The sequence below is a fragment of the Anabrus simplex genome, chromosome 1 (genome assembly GCF_040414725.1).
Source record: "Anabrus simplex isolate iqAnaSimp1 chromosome 1, ASM4041472v1, whole genome shotgun sequence".
In the NCBI taxonomy this organism is placed as follows: Eukaryota; Metazoa; Arthropoda; class Insecta; order Orthoptera; family Tettigoniidae; genus Anabrus; species Anabrus simplex.
This window is the reverse complement of record NC_090265.1, coordinates 715865008-715888882: the sequence shown is the minus strand read 5'-3', so window position 1 is coordinate 715888882 and position 23875 is coordinate 715865008. Positions and strand designations below refer to the sequence as shown.

The following is a 23875-nucleotide window of genomic DNA, read 5'->3' as shown; positions in this document are numbered from 1 at the left end:
TCTACACTTCTCTACGGCTGTGAAATGTGGACCTTACATCGCCGTGACATCAAAAAGCTGGAGCGCTTTCATCAGCAAAAACTACACTCCATCATGAACATCAATTGGGAAAACTACGTCTCTAATATTGAAGTTCTCTAGAAAGCATGTGCTAAGAGCGTAGAAGCATTGGTCGTTGGCCATCGCCTCAGATGGGCAGGACATGTGCGCCGTATGAATGACACCGGACTACCGCGCCAGATCCTCTATGGTGAACTTGGCTCCGGTTCAAGACCACGGGGTGCTTCCCTGAGACGTTTCAAAGACCAACTGAAACAAAACTTAAAGATGACAGAAATAAACTTACAAACCTGGGAAACACTTGCCAAGGACCGTTTACTTTGGCGGCAAAGTGTCTGTGCCTCAGTTCAATACTTCGAACAAGTACGCTGCAGACATGAAGATATTAAGCGGCAGGAACACAAACTTCGCCAAACCCAGACAAGATCTCTCCCGTCTCTCAGTTGCGCGATGTGTGGACATATGTTCTATGCAAGAAATGGTCTGTACAGTGACAGGAAGTTTAAACACAAACTGCTGTGAATTGAAGTGAGCCAGAAAACCTGTAAACTCGGAAACGAGTAACTGCTGATGACGATTAACACACTGTGTCTTATCTACAAGACATGTGCATATGATTTAACAGTGAACACTGATAGATTGATACGTACGTCTCACAAACTACGCATGGATTGTTTGTACAAGTGGAACAGTCGCAGAGAATTTGGATCTAAATCTTTGAACCCTTTTGCTTGCATGATTGTTTTCAATGTTATGTGTAGCCTATATCTTATAATTATGTATATAATGGTTTGTGCTTACTGTTCATTTATATTTAATCTTTGTATTGTTTTGTGTACGTTACCATACGCTAATAATAATAATAGTCGCAGCTGCAAGTAGAGTGATTTAATTCAGTTGTTTATTCATGATCATGAGTTTCTGTATTGGGGTGGGTGAATCGTGTGTGTCTAGTGGAGGATGTTTGTTTTGCATTTTTGATAAAGGTGTTTAATAGGATGAAAATAAGCGTATGTTTTTCAGCATACGAGGAAGGATCAAATATAAACGGGATTTTATTTTTAAAATTCATTTATTGAAAAACACAAAGCAATTACATTTTATTTTTTCCTCACGGTTTCCGGCTTTGGAAATGCATTTGTCCCAGCGTATGAACAGCTTTTTGATGCCCTCATCGTAAAAAGAACCGGGTCCTGTCACCAGCCAGTTGCGCACGACGTCTTCCACACTCTTGTCATCTTCAAATCGTTGCCCTCCTAGAGCTTCTTTAAGCGGTCCGAACAAACGGAAATCGCAGGACAATAAGTCCTGGCTGTAAGGAATATGATAAAGTATAGTCCAGTGCATTTCCTGTAGCTTGGAGACAGTTTCGGTCAAAAGGCGAGGAACCCATCTGGAACACACTTTACGGAACTGTATGTCGTTTGGCTGATTGCTTGACAGCTTCCATAACTTATTCCGACTTGTTCTGCAATTTCCGATACTTTTGACCGTCGATCGTCGTCAATAATGTCTTTAATCGCACGAATGTTTTCGTCTTTAATGCTGGTCCAAGGACGGCAATCGTGTTGCTGATTCACCACACGTTCTTGTTCTTCCTTGAACTTTTTTATGCTGTCCTTGACAGTGTTTTCTTATATATATAAATGATATGAGTACAGGAGTGGAATCTGAGGTAAGGCTTTTTGCGGATGATGTTATTCTCTATAGAGTAATAAATAAGTTACAAGATTGTGAGCAACTGCAACGTGACCTCGAAAATGTTGTGAGATGGACAGCAGGCAATGGTATGTTGATAAACGGGGTTAAAAGTCAGGTTGTGAGTTTCACAAATAGGAAAAGTCCTCTCAGTTTTAATTACTCCCTTGATGGGGTGAAAGTTCCTTTTGGGGATCATTGTAAGTATCTAGGTGTTAATATAAGTAAAGATCTTCATTGGGGTAATCACATAAATGGGATTGTAAATAAAGGGTGCAGATCTCTGCACATGGTTATGAGGATATTTAGGGGTTGTAGTAAGGATGTAAAGGAGAGGGCATATAAGTCTCTGGTAAGACCCCAACTAGAGTATGGTTCCAGTGTATGGGACCCTCACCAGGATTACCTGATTCAAGAACTGGAAAAAATCCAAAGAAAAGCAGCTCGATTTGTTCTGGATGATTTCCGACAAAAGAGTAGCGTTACAAAAATTTTGCAAAGTTTGGGTTGGGAAGAATTGAGAGAAAGAAGAAGAGCTGCTCGACTAAGTGGTATGTTGCAAGTAATCAGCTTCATTTTCCGTATCAAAATTTAATCACTAAATTTTACACTATTGAGATTCTTCCACTGTTTTGATACTTTATTTTGCCTATTGGCAAATTTTTATTTATATGTCAACAGTACATGTTTCGTTCCTTATTTAAGAACATCCTCAGCTGTTATAGTGGCTTAGGTGAATGGTTAAGATTTTAAACACATAGATTTACAAATACATTGATTCACTTAAAAACTAAATACGAATTAAGATAGATGATATACCAGTAACACACTAACCCCACATTGTTTTTAATATCATCTATCTTAATTCGTATTTAGTTTTTAAGTGAATCAATGTATTTGTAAATCTATGTATTTAAAATCTTAACCATTCACCTAAGCCACTATAACAGCTGAGGATGTTCCTAAATAAGGAACGAAACATGTACTGTTGACATATAAATAAAAAATTGCCAAAAGGCAAAATAAAGTATCAAAACGGTGGAAGAATCTCAATAGTGTAAAATTTAGTAAGTGGTATGTTCCGAGCTGTCAGCGGAGAGATGGCGTGGAATGACATTAGTAGACGAATAAGTTTGAATGGCGTTTATAAAAGTAGGAAAGATCACAATATGAAGATAAAGTTGGAATTCAAGAGGACAAACTGGGGCAAATATTCATTTATAGGAAGGGGAGTTAGGGATGAAAATAACTTACCAAGGGAGACGTTCAATAAATTTCCAATTTCTTTGAAATCATTTAGGAAAAGGCTAGGAAAGCAACAGATAGGGAATCTGCCACCTGGGCAACTGCCCTAAATGCAGATCAGTATTGATTGATTGATTGATTGATTGATTGATTCCTTGAACTTTTTTATGCCAGGTAAACACACGCGTCCTTGACAGTATTTTGTCACCAAATTGTGCAGTCAATCTCTGACAAATTTCCGCCACTGTAACTCCTTCATGAGCTAGAAATTTTATAATTATTCGTTACGCAGTGGAGGGGTCGACTGTTACTCTGACATCGTGAGCGTTAGTGATGAAACAGCAGGAAATATCTAACAGCGCGCTCTCCCCACTCCTAACAGTCCCGTCTAAGCATAGAAGAAGCACGGTGCGAGTCCTACCAACTGTTGATGATCAGGAACAAAAATCCCATTTATATTTGATCAACCTTTGTAGTTGGATGCTGGTGTTGGTGATTTATACAGCATATAAATCTGATGTCTAGTGATAACCAAGGAACTGAAGTAATGGCTCTGTTCTCAGATAGCAGCGTGCCTGAGGGATACAGCCTGCCTGCACGCTACGTAGTCCACGTGTCACTCAAGAGCACCGGCGACCCTTACTGCACCGGGAGTACTGCGCTACGAGATGAGGTGTATGTGGACGACCCTGTAAGTACTTGGACCTTCAACAGCATGTTCAACAAGAGTCTAGCTCCTCAGGGAACATTAGTTTCGTGTTTCGGCGCATAGTGGTGTAAGAAAATAATCGGAGCACTTCGGAAAACTTCGATCAGTTTCCTGCCGCATAACGCAGTAGCGAGGTAAATTTAATTCTTCGAAGGAGCAATTCGGTAAGGACTGCGCAGCGGTGTGAGCTTGCATTCGGGAGTTTGAACCCCACTGTCAGCAGCCCAGAAAGTGATTTTTCGTAGTTTACCATTTTCACATCAGGCAAATGCCGGAGCTGTACCTTAATTTTAAGGCCACGCTGCTTATTTCCTACACCTAGCCCTTTTCTATCCCATCATCACCATAAGACCTATCTGTGTCAGTGTGACCTGCAGTAAGTATACACACAGACTATGGAGTATTTTCGTTTCTACTAGGACGTGTACTTTCCAGCCACAACTGCCTGACTCGTATGAGCTCTTCTTGAATTACTGTGTGATGCATTCATTTTTTCTTTATTAAACATCATAAAAATAACTTCTTTTCTCTCAAAATGCATAATTTTACCTTTCTAATGTGCTTTTCTGGGGAGTCCGAGACCTTGGAGCAATTACATGTAATAAATATCATTTTTGGTCCGTATTGATGATATTAGATTGAAATAATAACATTAAGTTATTTATTAGACCACCTAATCAATACAAAATCGTCTTGGATGATTTACATAAATTTGTTAGCTAATAGTGGGACATGTTTCGCCTTCCCTGAAGGCATCATCAGCCCTAGTCTTAACCTTAAATTAAAAATAAGCGTCTAAATAACATGTAGTAATGAAATGAATTTTAAAAATCTTGAAGAGATTTGAAGTAAAATAACATTAAAAATAACAATGATGGTTTGAAAATACAATGTGATGAGATACAATAGTGGAAGTATTAACAAATTAACATTAGAAGGCTGCTAAAATAAGTACAATGGATAAAACAACAGATTGTTATACAACAAGTAGTAGTAAGATTGCATAAAAGTAAAGTTGATAGTCATGGCGGTTATAATTAGACGATGGCGAAAAATCTTATATAATCAAAGTAAAGAGGAGAGAATAAAAGTCAAAGTTAGTCGAGAGATCCAAAGTTCATCATGATCATGAAGATAAAAGACGAAAGTCAGATGCATATGGTGAAGTTGTAGAACACGTTGAGGATATGAAGTTGGTGAATAGAAGTTGAAGAACAGTTTCAAATAGGATCACTATGGACCATCTCAAAATTTGAAGTGATGTTCAAATGTTGTAAATTGTGAGTTTGTAGAAATTCTAGTTGAAAAAGCATATAAAAGTGGAATCTGTAAATGGAAGCAAGAAACGTAGAGTTAATTGTGTGAAAAGATATTTGAAAAATATTGAAGTAGAATCGTATGCACTTACCATTTGACGGTGACAAAGATAGCTTGTAATATTATGAGTTAGAAGAATTTGCAACCGTAGACTTCTTGCTACGTGTGTTATAACTGAAGTTTTGTGCTGGAGGGGGATCTGTTTGCGTTGACGTAACTATTGGAGGGGTGCTGCTATTGGTGGGAGGGAAGGAAGAGAGTGTATTACTGCGCGTGTTGTAACGGTGTAAGGCTATTGGAGGGAGCGATGTTCCGGTGGGTGTGGCTATGGGTTTATTGGTTGTATTTGAATTAGAGTTACTAGCGGCGGGGGGAAGGGAGGGGGTATATTAGCTGTAGGGGAGGTGGGAACTCTAATTGATGTGAGGTTGAAGATTTTTAAGAATTTGTTGGTGAGGGAAGTTGATTCTCGTAATAAAATAAGAATCTGTTCATACAAGGGGCTTTTTTTATCAATAGTGTCATTTAGATTTTTATCTTTATTAAAATGTTGGTCGAGGAAAATAAATAAGTTTTCATATTCTGTCATGAGTTTGCTTTTATCGACTCTTTTTAGGATATGGAGGTCTTGTTCTATTGTGGTGAATTTATGCCCGGTGTCCCTCATATGGTTGGCCATTGCGGAGAATTTGTTGTGTCTTTGGGCATTGTAATGCTCGGCATATCTGGTAGAGAAGCTGCGGCCAGTTTGGCCAACATAAGAAAAATTACATGTAGAGCATTTCAATCTGTATATTCCTGATCCAGAGTAACTATTGTCTGTGATGTTGATAGAGTTGTGATTGAAGAATAAATTACGATTAGTGTTTTTTGTTGTGTAGGCTATTTTTATTTCGTGCTTCATTAATGAATTGGTTATCGGGTAAATGCTATGGTTAGTGAACGTGAATTTAGCGTATTTTGGTTTGACGGGTTTTAATGGGGTTAAATTGGTAGCTAGTTTCAGTTTGGTTTTATTGATGATTTTATCAATCATACTCGTGTTAAATCCATTGAATTTAGCTATTTCCTTGATGAATAGTAATTCTTTCTTTAAATTAGTAGAGGACATAGTGATCTTTAATGCTCTATATATTAAACTGTGATAAGTGGCTTTTTTATGTGAGTTGGGATGTAAAGAATCATTTTTTATGGTTGTTGGAGAAAAGGTGGGGTTTTCTGTATATTTGGAAGTCGAATTTGTTCAATGCTCGTGTGATTTTGATATCTAAGAAGTTCAAAGAGTTATGGAACTCATCTTCTTTAGTGAATTTAATATTATTATCTAAGTTGTTGAGGAATGATAGTATGTTATTGCTGTTGTTGATTTGTTTATCAATGATAGCTATGGTATCATCAACATAGCGATGCCAAAGACAGAGTCCGTTGATGTTATTAATAATCTTACTATGTTCGAGATTATCTAAGTATATATCGGCTAGTATTCCAGACAACGGGTCTCCCATCGCTAGACCTTCTTGTTTGTAAATTTTCTTATTGAAGGTAAAATAGTTGTTGTCTAAAACGAAATTAAGTAATTTTAACCATTCATCAATTTCGATTTTACTCAATGTGCTATGTTTCAACAGATTGTTTTTTATGATGTTAATAGTATTGTTGATAGGGATATTAGTATACATGTTGGTGATGTCAAAAGAACATAAAACGTGGTTGGGTTGTAGACTGAAATTATTTAGGGAATTACAAAGTTCGATCGAGTTCTTTATGGGGTTGGAGTTGTGAAATTTGAAGTGTTTTTTTAGGTATTTGTGTAGGAATTGAGAGGTTTTATAGGTAGGACTATTGATACTATTAATTATAGGCCGAATGGGGACATCATTTTTATGAATTTTGGGCAGTGATCTGACTGTAGGTAATTTTGGGTTCATTACAGTTAATTTCTGATAATCTTGATCATTTAAAATGAAGTTAGAATTTTTAAGAAGGTTCTTTTATTACGCTGTATTTTGTTTGTTGGATCTTTGTTAATTAAGGTATAGGTATTGTCTGAAAAAAAAGTTTCAGTTTTATTGATGTAATCTTGTTTGTTCATTATTACTATGGTGTTGCCCTTATCTGCTTTTGTAATTACTACGTTGTTGTTATGGATTTTGGATTTCAGGTTTAGAATTTGTTTCGAGACATTGTAGTTATTATTAGATGTTATCTCATTAATCAAAGTTGGGAGTTTCTTTTTTACTTCATATCGTACGTCATTCTGTTTATCAATTGGGATTTGTTTATCGATATTAGTTTCGGTTTCAGCGATGGTAGTGATGATGTCTTCTGCCTTTTTGTGATTAGGCCAATTATGTTTGATGCCTTTATCTAATAGATTTAATTCTTGGTTAGAGAAGGTTGCATTAGATAGGTTGATTGTAGTGGGAATGTTAGTCAAATGGGAAGGGGACACTTTGTTGTTTGTATTTTGGTCAGGAGTTTTACATTTGTTTTCTTGAAGACAAAGTAATTTATGGTTTAGGGTTTTCTGTTTCTTGTCTAATACGTAAGATAGTTTGATGTCAGTGTACCTTAAAAATGAGCTCCATTCAAGTGGGGGTAATTTCTGAGAGATGGTCAAATGAGTCCTATATAATTGTAAATTTAGTAAAGATTTCTTCTTGTATAATAGTTTAATTTCATTTTTCAACCATATGTTGTTTACTTTCTTTTGAGTGGCATTAGATTTTGAATAGGGATGACTTTTTCTTTGTAAAGATTTGAGAAATTTAGGTACCAACTCTAATTTCAAGCAATCTTTAAGAAACTTGATATCTCTAGAAATCTTGCCTATTTTAATTTTTAGGTTCAAGTACTTGTTAGGTTTTACTATTGCCTGGTTGGCATTGACATTACATGTAATAAATATCATTTTTGGTCCGTATTGATGATATTAGATTGAAATAATAACATTAAGTTATTTATTAGACCACCTAATCAATACAAAATCGTCTTGGATGATTTACATAAATTTGTTAGCTAATAGTGGGACATGTTTCGCCTTCCCTGAAGGCATCATCAGCCATAGTCTTAACCTTAAATTAAAAATAAGCGTCTAAATAACATGTAGTAATGAAATGAATTTTAAAAATCTTGAAGAGATTTGAAGTAAAATAACATTAAAAATAACAATGATGTTTTGAAAACACAATGTGATGAGATACAATAGTGGAAGTATCAACAAATTAACATTAGAAGGCTGCTAAAATAAGTACAATGGATAAAACAACAGATTGTTATACAACAAGTAGTAGTAAGATTGCATAAAAGTAAAGTTGATAGTCATGGCGGTTATAATTAGACGATGGCGAAAAATCTTATATAATCAAAGTAAAGAGGAGAGAATAAAAGTCAAAGTTAGTCGAGAGATCCAAAGTTCATCATGATCATGAAGATAAAAGACGAAAGTCAGATGCATATGGTGAAGTTGTAGAACACGTTGAGGACATGAAGTTGGTGAATAGTAGTTGAAGAACAGTTTCAAATAGGATCACTATGGACCATCTCAAAATTTGAAGTGATGTTCAAATGTTGTAAATTGTGAGTTTGTAGAAATTCTAGTTGAAAAAGCATATAAAAGTGGAATCTGTAAATGGAAGCAAGAAACGTAGAGTTAATTGTGTGAAAAGATATTTGAAAAATATTGAAGTAGAATCGTATGCACTTACCATTTGACGGTGACAAAGATAGCTTGTAATATTATGAGTTAGAAGTATTTGCAACAGTAGACTTCTTGCTACGTGTGTTATAACTGAAGTTTTGTGCTGGAGGGGGATCTGTTTGCGTTGACGTAACTATTGGAGGGGGGCTGCTATTGGTGGGAGGGAAGGAAGAGAGTGTATTACTGCGCGTGTTGTAACGGTGTAAGGCTATTGGAGGGAGCGATGTTACGTTGGGTGTGGCTATGGGTTTATTGGTTGTATTTGAATTAGAGGTACTAGTGGCGGGGGGAAGGGAGGGGGATATATTAGCTGCAGGGGAGGTGGGAACTCTAATTGATGTGAGGTTGAAGATTTTTAAGAATTTGTTGGTGAGGGAAGTTGATTCTCGTAATAAAATAAGAATCTGTTCATACAAGGGGCTTTTTTTTTATCAATAGTGTCATTCAGATTTTTATCTTTATTAAAATGTTGGTCGAGGAAAATAAATAAGTTTTCATATTCTGTCATGAGTTTGCTTTTATCGACTCTTTTTAGGATATGGAGGTCTTGTTCTATTGTGGTGAATTTATGCCCGGTGTCCCTCATATGGTTGGCCATTGCGGAGAATTTGTTGTGTCTTTGGGCATTGTAATGCTCGGCATATCTGGTAGAGAAGCTGCGGCCAGTTTGGCCAACATAAGAAAAATTACATGTAGAGCATTTCAATCTGTATATTCCTGATCCAGAGTAACTATTGTCTGTGATGTTGATAGAGTTGTGATTGAAGAATAAATTACGATTAGTGTTTTTGTTGTGTAGGCTATTTTTATTTCGTGCTTCATTAATGAATTGGTTATCGGGTAAATGCTATGGTTAGTGAACGTGAATTTAGCGTATTTTGGTTTGACGGGTTTTAATGGGGTTAAATTGGTAGCTAGTTTCAGTTTGGTTTTATTGATGATTTTATCAATCATACTCGTGTTAAATCCATTGAATTTAGCTATTTCCTGGATGAATAGTAATTCTTTAAATTAGTAGAGGACATAGGGATCTTTAATGCTCTATGATGCCTTCAGGGAAGGCGAAACATGTCCCACTATTAGCTAACAAATTTATGTAAATCATCCAAGACGATTTTGTATTGATTAGGTGGTCTAATAAATAACTTAATGTTATTATTTCAATCTAATATCATCAGTACGGACCAAAAATGATATTTATTACATGTAATGTCAATGCCAACCAGGCAATAGTAAAACCTAACAAGTACTTGAACCTAAAAATTAAAATAGGCAAGATTTCTAGAGATATCAAGTTTCTTAAAGATTGCTTGAAATTAGAGTTGGTACCTAAATTTCTCAAATCTTTACAAAGAAAAAGTCATCCCTATTCAAAATCTAATGCCACTCAAAAGAAAGTAAACAACATATGGTTGAAAAATGAAATTAAACTATTATACAAGAAGAAATCTTTACTAAATTTACAATTATATAGGACTCATTTGACCATCCCTCAGAAATTACCCCCACTTGAATGGAGCTCATTTTTAAGGTACACTGACATCAAACTATCTTACGTATTAGACAAGAAACAGAAAACCCTAAACCATAAATTACTTTGTCTTCAAGAAAACAAATGTAAAACTCCTGACCAAAATACAAACAACGAAGTGTCCCCTTCCCATTTGACTAACATTCCCACTACAATCAACCTATCTAATGCAACCTTCTCTAACCAAGAATTAAATCTATTAGATAAAGGCATCAAACATAATTGGCCTAATCACAAAAAGGCAGAAGACATCATCACTACCATCGCTGAAACCGAAACTAATATCGATAAACAAATCCCAATTGATAAACAGAATGACGTACGATATGAAGTAAAAAAGAAACTCCCAACTTTGATTAATGAGATAACATCTAATAATAACTACAATGTCTCGAAACAAATTCTAAACCTGAAATCCAAAATCCATAACAACAACGTAGTAATTACAAAAGCAGATAAGGGCAACACCATAGTAATAATGAACAAACAAGATTACATCAATAAAACTGAAACTTTTTTTTCAGACAATACCTATACCTTAATTAACAAAGATCCAACAAACAAAATACAGCGTAATAAAAGAACCTTCTTAAAAATTCTAACTTCATTTTAAATGATCAAGATTATCAGAAATTAACTGTAATGAACCCAAAATTACCTACAGTCAGATCACTGCCCAAAATTCATAAAAATGATGTCCCCATTCGGCCTATAATTAATAGTATCAATAGTCCTACCTATAAAACCTCTCAATTCCTACACAAATACCTAAAAAAACACTTCAAATTTCACAACTCAACCCCATAAAGAACTCGATCGAACTTTGTAATTCCCTAAATAATTTCAGTCTACAACCAAACCACGTTTTATGTTCTTTTGACATCACCAACATGTATACTAATATCCCTATCAACAATAATATTAACATCATAAAAAACAATCTGTTGAAACATAGCACATTGAGTAAAATCGAAATTGATGAATGGTTAAAATTACTTAATTTCGTTTTAGACAACAACTATTTTACCTTCAATAAGAAAATTTACAAACAAGAAGGTCTAGCGATGGGAGACCCGTTGTCTGGAATACTAGCCGATATATACTTAGATAATCTCGAACATAGTAAGATTATTAATAACATCAACGGACTCTGTCTTTGGCATCGCTATGTTGATGATACCATAGCTATCATTGATAAACAAATCAACAACAGCAATAACATACTATCATTCCTCAACAACTTAGATAATAATATTAAATTCACTAAAGAAGATGAGTTCCATAACTCTTTGAACTTCTTAGATATCAAAATCACACGAGCATTGAACAAATTCGACTTCCAAATATACAGAAAACCCACCTTTTCTCCAACAACCATAAAAAATGATTCTTTACATCCCAACTCACATAAAAAAGCCACTTATCACAGTTTAATATATAGAGCATTAAAGATCACTATGTCCTCTACTAATTTAAAGAAAGAATTACTATTCATCAAGGAAATAGCTAAATTCAATGGATTTAACACGAGTATGATTGATAAAATCATCAATAAAACCAAACTGAAACTAGCTACCAATTTAACCCCATTAAAACCCGTCAAACCAAAATACGCTAAATTCACGTTCACTAACCATAGCATTTACCCGATAACCAATTCATTAATGAAGCACGAAATAAAAATAGCCTACACAACAAAAAACACTAATCGTAATTTATTCTTCAATCACAACTCTATCAACATCACAGACAATAGTTACTCTGGATCAGGAATATACAGATTGAAATGCTCTACATGTAATTTTTCTTATGTTGGCCAAACTGGCCGCAGCTTCTCTACCAGATATGCCGAGCATTACAATGCCCAAAGACACAACAAATTCTCCGCAATGGCCAACCATATGAGGGACACCGGGCATAAATTCACCACAATAGAACAAGACCTCCATATCCTAAAAAGAGTCGATAAAAGCAAACTCATGACAGAATATGAAAACTTATTTATTTTCCTCGACCAACATTTTAATAAAGATAAAAATCTAAATGACACTATTGATAAAAAAAAAAGCCCCTTGTATGAACAGATTCTTATTTTATTACGAGAATCAACTTCCCTCACCAACAAATTCTTAAAAATCTTCAACCTCACATCAATTAGAGTTCCCACCTCCCCTACAGCTAATATACCCCCCTCCCTTCCCCCGCCGCTAGTAACTCTAATTCAAATACAACCAATAAACCCATAGCCACACCCACCGGAACATCGCTCCCTCCAATAGCCTTACACCGTTACAACACGCGCAGTAATACACTCTCTTCCTTCCCTCCCACCAATAGCAGCCCCCCTCCAATAGTTACGTCAACGCAAACAGATCCCCCTCCAGCACAAAACTTCAGTTATAACACACGTAGCAAGAAGTCTACGGTTGCAAATTCTTCTAACTCATAATATTGCAAGCTATCTTTGTCACCGTCAAATGGTAAGTGCATACGATTCTACTTCAATATTTTTCAAATATCTTTTCACACAATTAACTCTACGTTTCTTGCTTCCATTTACAGATTCCACTTTTATATGCTTTTTCAACTAGAATTTCTACAAACTCACAATTTACAACATTTGAACATCACTTCAAATTTTGAGATGGTCCATAGTGATCCTATTTGAAACTGTTCTTCAACTTCTATTCACCAACTTCATATCCTCAACGTGTTCTACAACTTCACCATATGCATCTGACTTTCGTCTTTTATCTTCATGATCATGATGAACTTTGGATCTCTCGACTAACTTTGACTTTTATTCTCTCCTCTTTACTTTGATTATATAAGATTTTTCGCCATCGTCTAATTATAACCGCCATGACTATCAACTTTACTTTTATGCAATCTTACTACTACTTGTTGTATAACAATCTGTTGTTTTATCCATTGTACTTATTTTAGCAGCCTTCTAATGTTAATTTGTTAATACTTCCACTATTGTATCTCATCACATTGTATTTTCAAACCATCATTGTTATTTTTAATGTTATTTTACTTCAAATCTCTTCAAGATTTTTAAAATTCATTTCATTACTACATGTTATTTAGACGCTTATTTTTAATTTAAGGTTAAGACTAGGGCTGATGATGCCTTCAGGGAAGGCGAAACATGTCCCACTATTAGCTAACAAATTTATGTAAATCATCCAAGACGATTTTGTATTGATTAGGTGGTCTAATAAATAACTTAATGTTATTATTTCAACCTTGGAGCAAACCGAGATTTTGTCTCTACAGCAACGCAGTCATTCCTGCATCTTTGAAAAATCCAGTGAAATTGTGATGATGATGATCATATGAAGATAATGAAAAATGTGCTTTTATGCACAATTTATTCTCGTAATGCTGTTGCAATCGTGCTGGTAAATGGAGGGATAGTCTGACATCTAACAACGCTATTTCAACTGCTACTCCACTGTCAATTTAGTACTTGAAAAGACCGCGCATGCAGAGGCCTTTAGTTACCTCGCAGACAAAATGGTAGACAACGTCCCGGTTCACAAGATCCACTGCACCAGCGTGCTCATGACATTACGTGCCATAAATTGAAACTATACAGCTCCCTTACCAAAGTTTCCCAAATTCCTCTGATTATTTTCTTACAGCGCTATGCGGCAAAATACAAAAATTTGCTCCCTCAGGAGCTAGACTCTTGTGCGTGTTCAACAATGACATTTGAATTTTAAATTAAGCTTCTCCTTGTTGTAATTCTGCGGATATTTCTTTTACAGACAGTTAGCTTGGTGTTAGTTCCTCCGCAGCACACTCGACCACACAGTGTGAGGATGACCATCAAACAGCAGTGTTCCTACTACATACAGATCCGCTCTAATCCGTCAAATTTTCATCAAGCTGTCAACATGACGTATACTGTACCAGGTACGTGCCAGCCCTAACTAGTAATCACGTACTCACAGCAAGGAGTACATTAACAAGACAGCTGAATTTCCTTTCTCACAGTCAAGACCAGACCATAGAATCGGTAGTGGCAATTAGAATATACAAGGGGAGATGGGGGTGGACAGGAATTTATAGACAACAAACAGTACTGCGGGGGGTCTGAGGGATATAGTGGGGATGGGGTAGACAACAAAATTGGAAAAAATAGCAAAAAAATGGTAAGATTTTTATGCTCCCTGAGCGAATCCTGACAGGGAAGTAAAGGTTGACAGTTTACCAACTTACCTGCGGTAATAATGTTTTTTTGAGATTTGATTCAATACTATACAAGTAGCAGGTAGGGACCCTCTTCGGAGGCAGCCCTGTCCAGGGAGTGATGCCCCTGCCTATGTGAGTCGCAGAGCACACTGACCCAGTGTGTAGCATCTGGTAAGGGTCTCAGCTCAGGGTTATAAGTGAAGACCTCGACGGCATCTACAGCGGAGAAGATGGACTTCGGCACGATGAAGATGGCGAAAGAGGCAGCCCTGCCCAGGGAGAGGTGCCCCTGCCTCTGTGAGTCCCAGCACGCATTGACCCAGTGTATAGCATCTGGTAAGGGTCTCAGCTCAGGGTTATGAGTGAATAACTCAACGGCATCTACAGCAGAGAAGTTGGACTTTGGTACGGTGGAGATGGCAAAAGAAGTAGCCCTGGACTTGGGGATAAATATGAGTACAATCTAAAGAGCCAATGGCTTCGGGCGCACAAGGCTCTTTAGGAGGGCTGATGGTCACTTGGTGGAGGTAATACCATGAAAGTCCATCTAGCAGCGTCTGCACTCCAAGTTAGGAGCAGCTGCAGAAGGTGTGTTTCCGCTGAAAAATTCCTAGCGGTTGGTATAGAATGCCTTTGGGTGTGCGAGGCCATCATACTAATAGCCTATAAAATAACTGAGAGTGAGTCGAGGACTTGGAAACGGTTAGGGCGTCTCCTAAAAGTGACGGGTAATTTCTGGTGTTCTCGTCCTGGGAGAACTGAAAATAGAAAACTGTGGATGTCCTGGATTCACAGCCTAACCCAGAAGACTTGAAACGAGAAATTAAGAAGAAGACTATGAAATAAACCTTTCCCCAAAAGAACAATTACACATGTATTACAATTAAATAAGAGTACAGTGTGATTATACAATAAGAAAGTCATTCAGTATTTGACTATACACTGTCAGAGAAAATGTGGTTGCTCTTTTGTCACCGATAATGTACGCATGAAGATCTCACTTCCTAATGTCTGTAGCATGTATACTGCAGAGCTTTTTGCTATCTTAGAAGTTCTACAGTTTGCACTATGTGACAGAAGAAACCACGTTCTCGTGTGTACTGACTTGTTAAGTTTTCTGGAGTCTATCAAAGCCTGTTTCCCGCAACACCAACTGGTGCAGCAGATTCATGACCTTCTAGCCAGGTTGTGTACTGTTGGCACCAGAAACTTTCATGTAGCTTCCAAGCCATGTTGGGATTGCAGAAAATGAACTTATGGATGAAGCTGCAAACGAAGCAGTACTTTTACCTCCAAAGCCTATGAATATAGTTGTACCTGCTAAAGATATATTTTCTTAGCTACATCAAACCATTTTCGTATCTTGGGAATTGGAGTGGCTGGCTAACCGAACTCCCAACAAGCTGTGAGCCATTAAGAAGACAACTGCCATGTGGCGGACCTCTTCCCGGCCATCACGGAGAGAGGACGTAGTATTGTGAGGATAGGTCACGGACGATCTACACACTTTCATATCCTAAAGAGGGAAGACAGCCCAGTGTGTTCTTGTGGTGCTGACTTCACCGTGGCCCACATCCTCACAGAGTGCGCCATTCTCTCTGGCCTAGGATGAAGCTTTATCGACCCTGTAATAATTAAAAGGGAAATTTCTCAAGACAGTATTATTGGACCTTTATGTTTTATAATTATATGGGTAAAGAAGTTTAATCAGAGATAAGGCTTTTTTGCAGATGATGTTATTCTGTACAGAGTAATAAATAAGTTCCAAGATTGTGAGCAACTGCAAAATGACCTCGATAATGTGAGATGGACAGCAGGCAATGGTATGGTGATAAACGGAGTTAAAAGTCAGGTTGTGAGTTTCACAAATAGGAAAAATTCTCTCAGTTTTAATTACTGCGTTGATGGGTTGAAAGTTCCTTATGGGGATCATTGTAAGTACCTAAGTGTTAATATAAGTAAAGATCTTCATTGGGGAAATCACATAAATGGGATTGTAAATAAAGGGTACTGATCTCTGCACATATAAAATCTAGTAAGATCACAACTAGAGTATGATTCTAGTGTATGAGACCCTCACCAGGATTACTTGATTCAAGAACTGGAAAAATTCAAAGAAAATAAGCTCGATTTGTTCTGGGTGATTTCCAACAAAAGAGTAGAGTTACAAAAATGTTGCAAAGTTTGGGCTGGGAAGACTTGGGAGAAAGGAGATGATCTGCTTGACTAAGTAGTATGTTACAAGTTATAAATCTCATTGTAAAACCGTATTGGATTTCGGAATAAGAAGTTATTATATTAATAAAACCACCTTTCCAATACACAATAGTCCTTTAAATTTAGGATAAAACCATTTAACCATTTAAAACCATTTACATGTTTCGCTCAATCTTAGTGAGTATCATCAGCTATAGATAACATAATCCATGGTGGGTCAGGGCCATGATCCTGGTGTATATAACGAAAAAACGTCCAATATACATTGACAAAAAATGAAATTTTAACAATTTAATCAATAAGATTATATTATGTCTATTAAAACAAATATTGATCATTAAAATTGCTTAAAATGTAAGTGGAATGAATGACATGAAATGTTACTATAGTATGTAGTGATTAAATGTTCGTATAAATCAACGACCATAATAATCTTCGCTCAATGGCATTAGACTGTTTGTGATTAAAAACAGTCATTCACATAAGGGTGAGCTCTTGTAATGAACTATGATGTTGTTTTTTAAAATAAACATGATGAGGAATGTTAAAATGTACAAGACATAAGCAGACACACTCGTTGTGCTGCAGCCGTCAAGTAAGGTACACAGCTTTAGAGGTGAGTCATGCGTTTTAATAATTCAATCAGTTTTTCTATCAATTTTCTCGCTTTGCTTTTAACTTAAGGTTTCATCATTACAGGTGCCTATTGAACTGAGAATCGTAGCCCGCTTAACAACTATAGGGCAAATTAATATCACAGTTCAACCACTACATATACAGCATCAAAAATACTACGTTTTTACTTAACAAAACTAAGAAGACGGCTCAGCTCTAATAATTCTTTTACATGCAACAAACTTTTTATTCAACAAAATAACATATACAAAAAAATGAGTGTCTTAATGTCAAACAGACTGCATTCAACTTCAATCCTCTAATTTAGGATCGCATGTGAAACCAATATTACGAGTGTATAATATTATAGACATTAAGGAACTGAAGACCATTCATATACCAAATGAAGAATTTTATATTTTGACATGCAAGAATCTCCTTGTCACACAAATTAGTTTTAACCTAGCATAATAAGATGTTAAATTTAATTATAACAACATTCTCTTGCCTGTATATAAGGAGTTAAGTATGATTATGCTGTTCATTGTTTTGACCGCCAAGTTTTTATACACTTTTCATGCAGCTGATGATGGTGTTAAAAATTGTACACCAAAACATGTCCTGTAATTTGTAATAAATAATGTTGTAAACATCAGATAACAACATTGTAAATGTATTGAAAAGATGGAACCTACTATAAGCTTATTTAATTGTGCTCCTAGGCCACGGCCTACAAGCCCAGAAATACAGAGATTGTTCTTAATGATTTTGGCCGTGAAAGCTTCTACTGCTATATAGGTCTTCTGTTCAGAAGGTCTCAGGTTTGATTCCTATTCAGGCCGAGGATTTTAACTGCATATGGTTAATTTGTTTGACTCGGGGACTGAGTATGAGTGTTAGTACATTTCTCTTCAACTACATACCGCAATAGAGATTATAATACCAATATAAATGGTCCGTTATTGGACATTATAAATTTTCCAGCTATCTCATTCTTGGTTGCCAGCGTTTCGCCCTCATGTGCTAGGGTGGGCTCATCAGTTGGTACCTAGCACACCTACCAATACGCTGGCTAGTGCATACCGTGGAGGCCACTGCGTAGGCTAACTGGAGCCACCGGCAGTGCCAATGCACTAAGAGACTTTGCCTCATCACTAAAAATTGATGCCTGCTTGGCCATCAGATGATATAGATGTTGATTCCCAAAGGGAATCTGAAATATTTGTCCTGAATGAGTACATTTATAATACCAATATAAATGGTCCGTTATTGGACATTATAAATTTTCCAGCTATCTCATTCTTGGTTGCCAGCATTTCGCCCTCATGTGCTAGGGTGGGCTCATCAGTTGGTACCTAGCACACCTACCAATACGCTGGCTAGTGCATACCGTGGAGGCCACTGCGTAGGCTAACTGGAGCCACCGGCAGTGCCAATGCACTAAGAGACTTTGTCTCATCACTAAAAATTGATGCCTGCTTGGCCATCAGATGATATAGATGTTGATTCCCAAAGGGAATCTGAAATATTTGTCCTGAATGAGTAAATTTATAATACCAATATAAATGGTCCGTTATTGGACATTATAAATTTTCCAGCTATCTCATTCTTGGTTGCCAGCATTTCGCCCTCATGTGCTAGGGTGGGCTCATCAGTTGGTACCTAGCACACCTACCAATACGCTGGCTAGTGCATACCGTGGAGGCCACTGCGTAGGCTAACTGGAGCCACCGGCAGTGCCAATGCACTAAGAGACTTTGTCTCATCACTAAAAATTGATGCCTGCTTGGCCATCAGATGATATAGATGTTGATTCCCAAAGGGAATCTGAAATATTTGTCCTGAATGAGTAAATTTATAATACCAATATAAATGGTCCGTTATTGGACATTATAAATTTTCCAGCTATCTCATTCTTCGTTGCCAGCGTTTCGCCCTCATGTGCTAGGGTGGGCTCATCAGTTGGTACCTAGCACACCTACCAATACGCTGGCTAATGCATACCGTGGAGGCCACTGCGTAGGCTAACTGGAGCCACCGGCAGTGCCAATGCACTAAGAGACTTTGTCTCATCACTAAAAATTGATGCCTGCTTGGCCATCAGATGATATAGATGTTGATTCCCAAAGGGAATCTGAAATATTTGTCCTGAATGAGTAAATTTATAATACCAATATAAATGGTCCGTTATTGGACATTATAAATTTTCCAGCTATCTCATTCTTGGTTGCCAGCGTTTCGCCCTCATGTGCTAGGGTGGGCTCATCAGTTGGTACCTAGCACACCTACCAATACGCTGGCTAGTGCATACCGTGGAGGCCACTGCGTAGGCGAAACGCTGGCAACCAAGAATGAGATAGCTGGAAAATTTATAATGTCCAATAACGGACCATTTATATTGGTCTTATAAATTTACTCATTCAGGACAAATATTTCAGATTCCCTTTGGGAATCAACATCTATATCATCTGATGGCCAAGCAGGCATCAATTTTTAGTGATGAGACAAAGTCTCTTAGTGCATTGGCACTGCCGGTGGCTCCAGTTAGCCTACGCAGTGGCCTCCACGGTATGCACTAGCCAGCGTATTGGTAGGTGTGCTAGGTACCAACTGATGAGCCCACCCTAGCACATGAGGGCAAAACGCTGGCAACCAAGAATGAGATAGCTGGAAAATTTATAATGTCCAATAACGGACCATTTATATTGGTATTATAAATTTACTCATTCAGGACAAATATTTCAGATTCCCTTTGGGAATAAACATCTATATCATAGAGATTATATCCGACCACATAGGGTTTTCATCAGAAAGGGCATTCGACCATAAAACTGGACAAAATCATCATCAGCTGATGACTCCAATTAAATAGGGTAAGAGCCAGGTAGTTCTTTTTCTTCCTTCCTCGTCTTGTACAATGTCACACCGACACAAACAATTTTTTTAAATAATTGAAGCACCCAGAATGAGAGGAGGAAACAAAATGAAACTTCACGTGTTGAGAGGATATGGTATGTGATGTTATTTCAGTGATTACAAAATCGAGCCATATTTACAACGAACTTGCATATCTGACAACCCTTCCAAATTATCCAGAAACTTTTTGTTTTTTAACTTGTCTTCCGATTTTCTTATTTATTTTTACTTCTTCCTGTTTTTGATCAACATAACCTCCATTATTGTGAATACTCTTCTGCTAGGATAAAGGATAAATTCTTATGTGCTTGTGTAATATATGCACCTCATTTTCAGGCATATTTATATGATACTTTATTTAGTGAGTATATCGTCCGTTGCCTCCGTGTATCGTGTTTCTGCTCATCACAGCAGCATGTGTGGTTTACAACTGGGGATTCTGCCTGGCAATCATCCTACAAACAAGAGACTGGAGTGCGCTAGTGACTCAGTTAGGACGAAAGAAAGAGTTTCTTATTGTATGTTCAAGCGCTAATAACATTGTTTCTGTGCGTAGTTTCATTGGAGTTGTAGGCCACCTGTTTTTTCTTGCAGTTCTGTGCTTTTCCCATTGCCATATTCATTTGTTAATAATGTATGAGACATACTGATCTATTTTGTATGTGGTAGTATTGCATATTCCTGTGCATTTGCGTTCATTCTTACTTCATAATTTTAATGAGTTGAATGTATTCCAGGGAGTTGTGTCGGTGACAGTTTATGGTACTTTCTCTTCACATTATGGTCAAAAACACATAACAAACCTTATCTCTAAGTGTTCAGAGATACCTATAAAATCATATGTATTTCCGTTCATTTTATAGTCTAATAAAGCATTTTGTTGCATGTGTCAGTGTGATATATATATTATTATTTGTTGTACTGTATGTATCATAAATGAGAATGAATAGGTACATTTTCTTGTAACTGTTTTTATATTTTCTTAGTTTAAGATTTTAAATGTAATGGTCAGTTCACATTGTAGCTGTAGATATGTATGTAGACTATGGTGCAATATATGTGATAAAATACAAGCATTAAAAAATCTTCCAATTTTTATTTCTAAAAGTTGGCAGGTATGAACTCGGCAGAGTGACCCCATTTATCAGTATAACGTTGCACCCCCTCTGGCCTCGATGCGTGCACTGTTTCGGTTGGGAAGGGTGTCATAAAGCTGTTGTATCCTATCCTGAGGCATGCTGGCCCACGACTGTTGTAACTGTTCTTTGATGTCCTGCATACTGGCACTGGGACAAAGTTGACATCCAAGCTGGCCCCACACCTGATCAATCGGGGACAGATCTGGGTATCTTGCTGGCCAAGAAGTACCTCAACATCATGCAGACAGATCATAGGGACAAGTGCCGTGTGTCGACGAGAATTGTCCTTTTGAAAACTGGCACCACGATACTGTCACATGAGATACAACCCATGAGGACACAGAATGTCCGTGATGTACCATTGTGCCATCAGAGTTCCCTCAGTCACTACCACCCGTGAACCTGATGTCACACCCAATGGCTCCCCACACCATGATGCTAGACACCACTGTGCTTCTCCAAAACATTGGAAGAATGGGACCTCTCCTCAGGTTGCCAACATACTCACAGACAATGGTTATCCAGGGTAGTGCAGAACCACAATTCATCACTGAACACAATGCAACACCATTTCATCAGCGGCCCATGCTTCCCAGTCTTGGCATCACTCTAAACACAGCTGTTTGTGTTGTAGTGTTAACAGCAGCCTCTGCATGGGATGGTAATTGCTTATTCCAGCTGCTGTCAGTCTCCTACCAATGGTGTGGGATGAGATGACACAGAATTGCTTGTCCTCAGATGGCAGGCGCAATTGTGAGGGATTATGATGTGTTTGGTGCACAGCACGGCGATCCTGCCTCGTGGTGGTCAGACATCGTTGACCGGAACCTTGATGATGAGTATGCCTGCCCTCACGTTCCCATGCAGTTCAACATCAGGCCACTGTCACATCTGAATGTCCCACAAATCTGGATATTGCACGATTCAACCACCTGGCCAAATGGAGACCCACAATGAGCTCCCTGTCAAACTCTGTTGATAACGCTGTTCCGTGTTCTTCACAGTGATCACTCAATATCTGATGCTGTTCACGCCTCTGATATACCCTATTAGGGCTGGTAACAACAATAAACACTAATGCACTCTGGTGACCTTTCTATCTGTCACAGAGAACTGCAACTCTAATCATTTACATACCCAGTGTGTATGAAGTTACACTGATATCTGACCCTTTCTTCTGGGTGCTTCATATTTTTTGTCAGGCAGTGTATACTATAGTAATACACTTCTTGTGGTATACTTTGTCCTGTGGCAACCCATAAATTTGGAAGTATAAACAAACAAACAAACAAATAAATAAATAAATAAATAAATAAATGCTGTTTCAAGTTTTAAGAGAATGTTTTACTTGCAGAATGTGTGGAGAAGTTCTGTCGTTGCCATCCAGAGAAGATTCCTGTGCCATCTTCTCTGAGGTGGGAACTTCTTGCAACAGGGGATATGAACGTCAGTTGGGTCCTGTCCAACCACAGGAACGCAGCTTACGTGAGGTAAGTCCTGTAGTAAGTCACATGTTAAACTGTTAAAAGCTTAGTCTCATAACATAGCACGTTCATCAGAATTTAAATATCAAGATCTCAACTCATCATCATCATCATCATCATCATCATCATCATCATCATCAACATCATCAACATTTTACAGTTCCAGCCTCCAGGGCACTGTTCGCGAGCCTCTTCCATTCTCTCTTATTGAGATACGCTCTGTTGTTAACGACGTCCTCCAGTGTCCTATCTTGATGATGTTCATCCAGTGGGTTCTTGGTCTTCCCACCATCTGTTTCCCTGCCACATGTCTCTCCAAGTTAACATATGCTGTCCTTGTTGGCTCTATCCTCATTACATGCCCAAACCACCTCAGTCTGGACATGCTGACCCGATCTAACAATGATGTAACAATCCCAACTTCCTTCCTAACCACATCATTCCTCAACCTGGCCAGTTTGGTTTTTGGAACTGTGGACCTAAGGAACTTCATTTCAGATGCCTGCAACCTTGATGAGTCTTTCTTAGTGAGGGTGCAGGCTTCAATACCATAGGTTACAATTGGTATGAAAAAAATGAAATGGTGTATGGCTTTTAGTGCCGGGAGTGTCCGAGGACAAGTTCGGCTAGCCAGATGCAGGTCTTTTGAATTGACACCCATAGGCGACCTGCACGTTGTGATGAGGATGAAATGATGATGAAGACGACACATACACCCAGCTCCTGTGTCAGCAAAATTAACCAATTATGGTTAAAATTCCCGACCCAGCCAGGAATTGACCCGGGACTCTGTGGCCAAAGGCCAGCACGCTAACCATTTAGCCATGGACGCGGACACAATTGGTATCAAATACTGTTTGAAGATCACCACCTTTAATTTGGTTGGTACTTTGGGATCCCAGAGGGGTGTTTGTACTTGCTGGTAAAAATGAGAGCTCTTCTGAACTCTATTTGCCACCTCATTTGTGTGGCTTTCCACACTTTCTAGTGGATGGTTTCCTAGCATGATGTTCGCTGGTCGTCCCTCTCTGTTTATTGCCA

The 23875-nt window shown here is 37.7% G+C and overlaps 1 protein-coding gene across 2 annotated transcripts in view; it reads left to right on the top strand.

Annotated features, from left to right (window-relative positions):
- The window catches only part of LOC136872397 (vascular endothelial growth factor receptor 1), a 467496-nt gene that overhangs the window by 295081 nt on the left and 148540 nt on the right, over positions 1-23875 (top strand). For both annotated transcript variants that reach the window (XM_067146225.2, XM_067146215.2), the window contains exons 4-6: positions 3567-3694; positions 14037-14184; positions 22705-22840. In XM_067146225.2, the coding sequence (XP_067002326.2) occupies positions 3567-3694; positions 14037-14184; positions 22705-22840 (412 nt within the window). The remainder of the gene's footprint in view (positions 1-3566; positions 3695-14036; positions 14185-22704; positions 22841-23875) is intronic.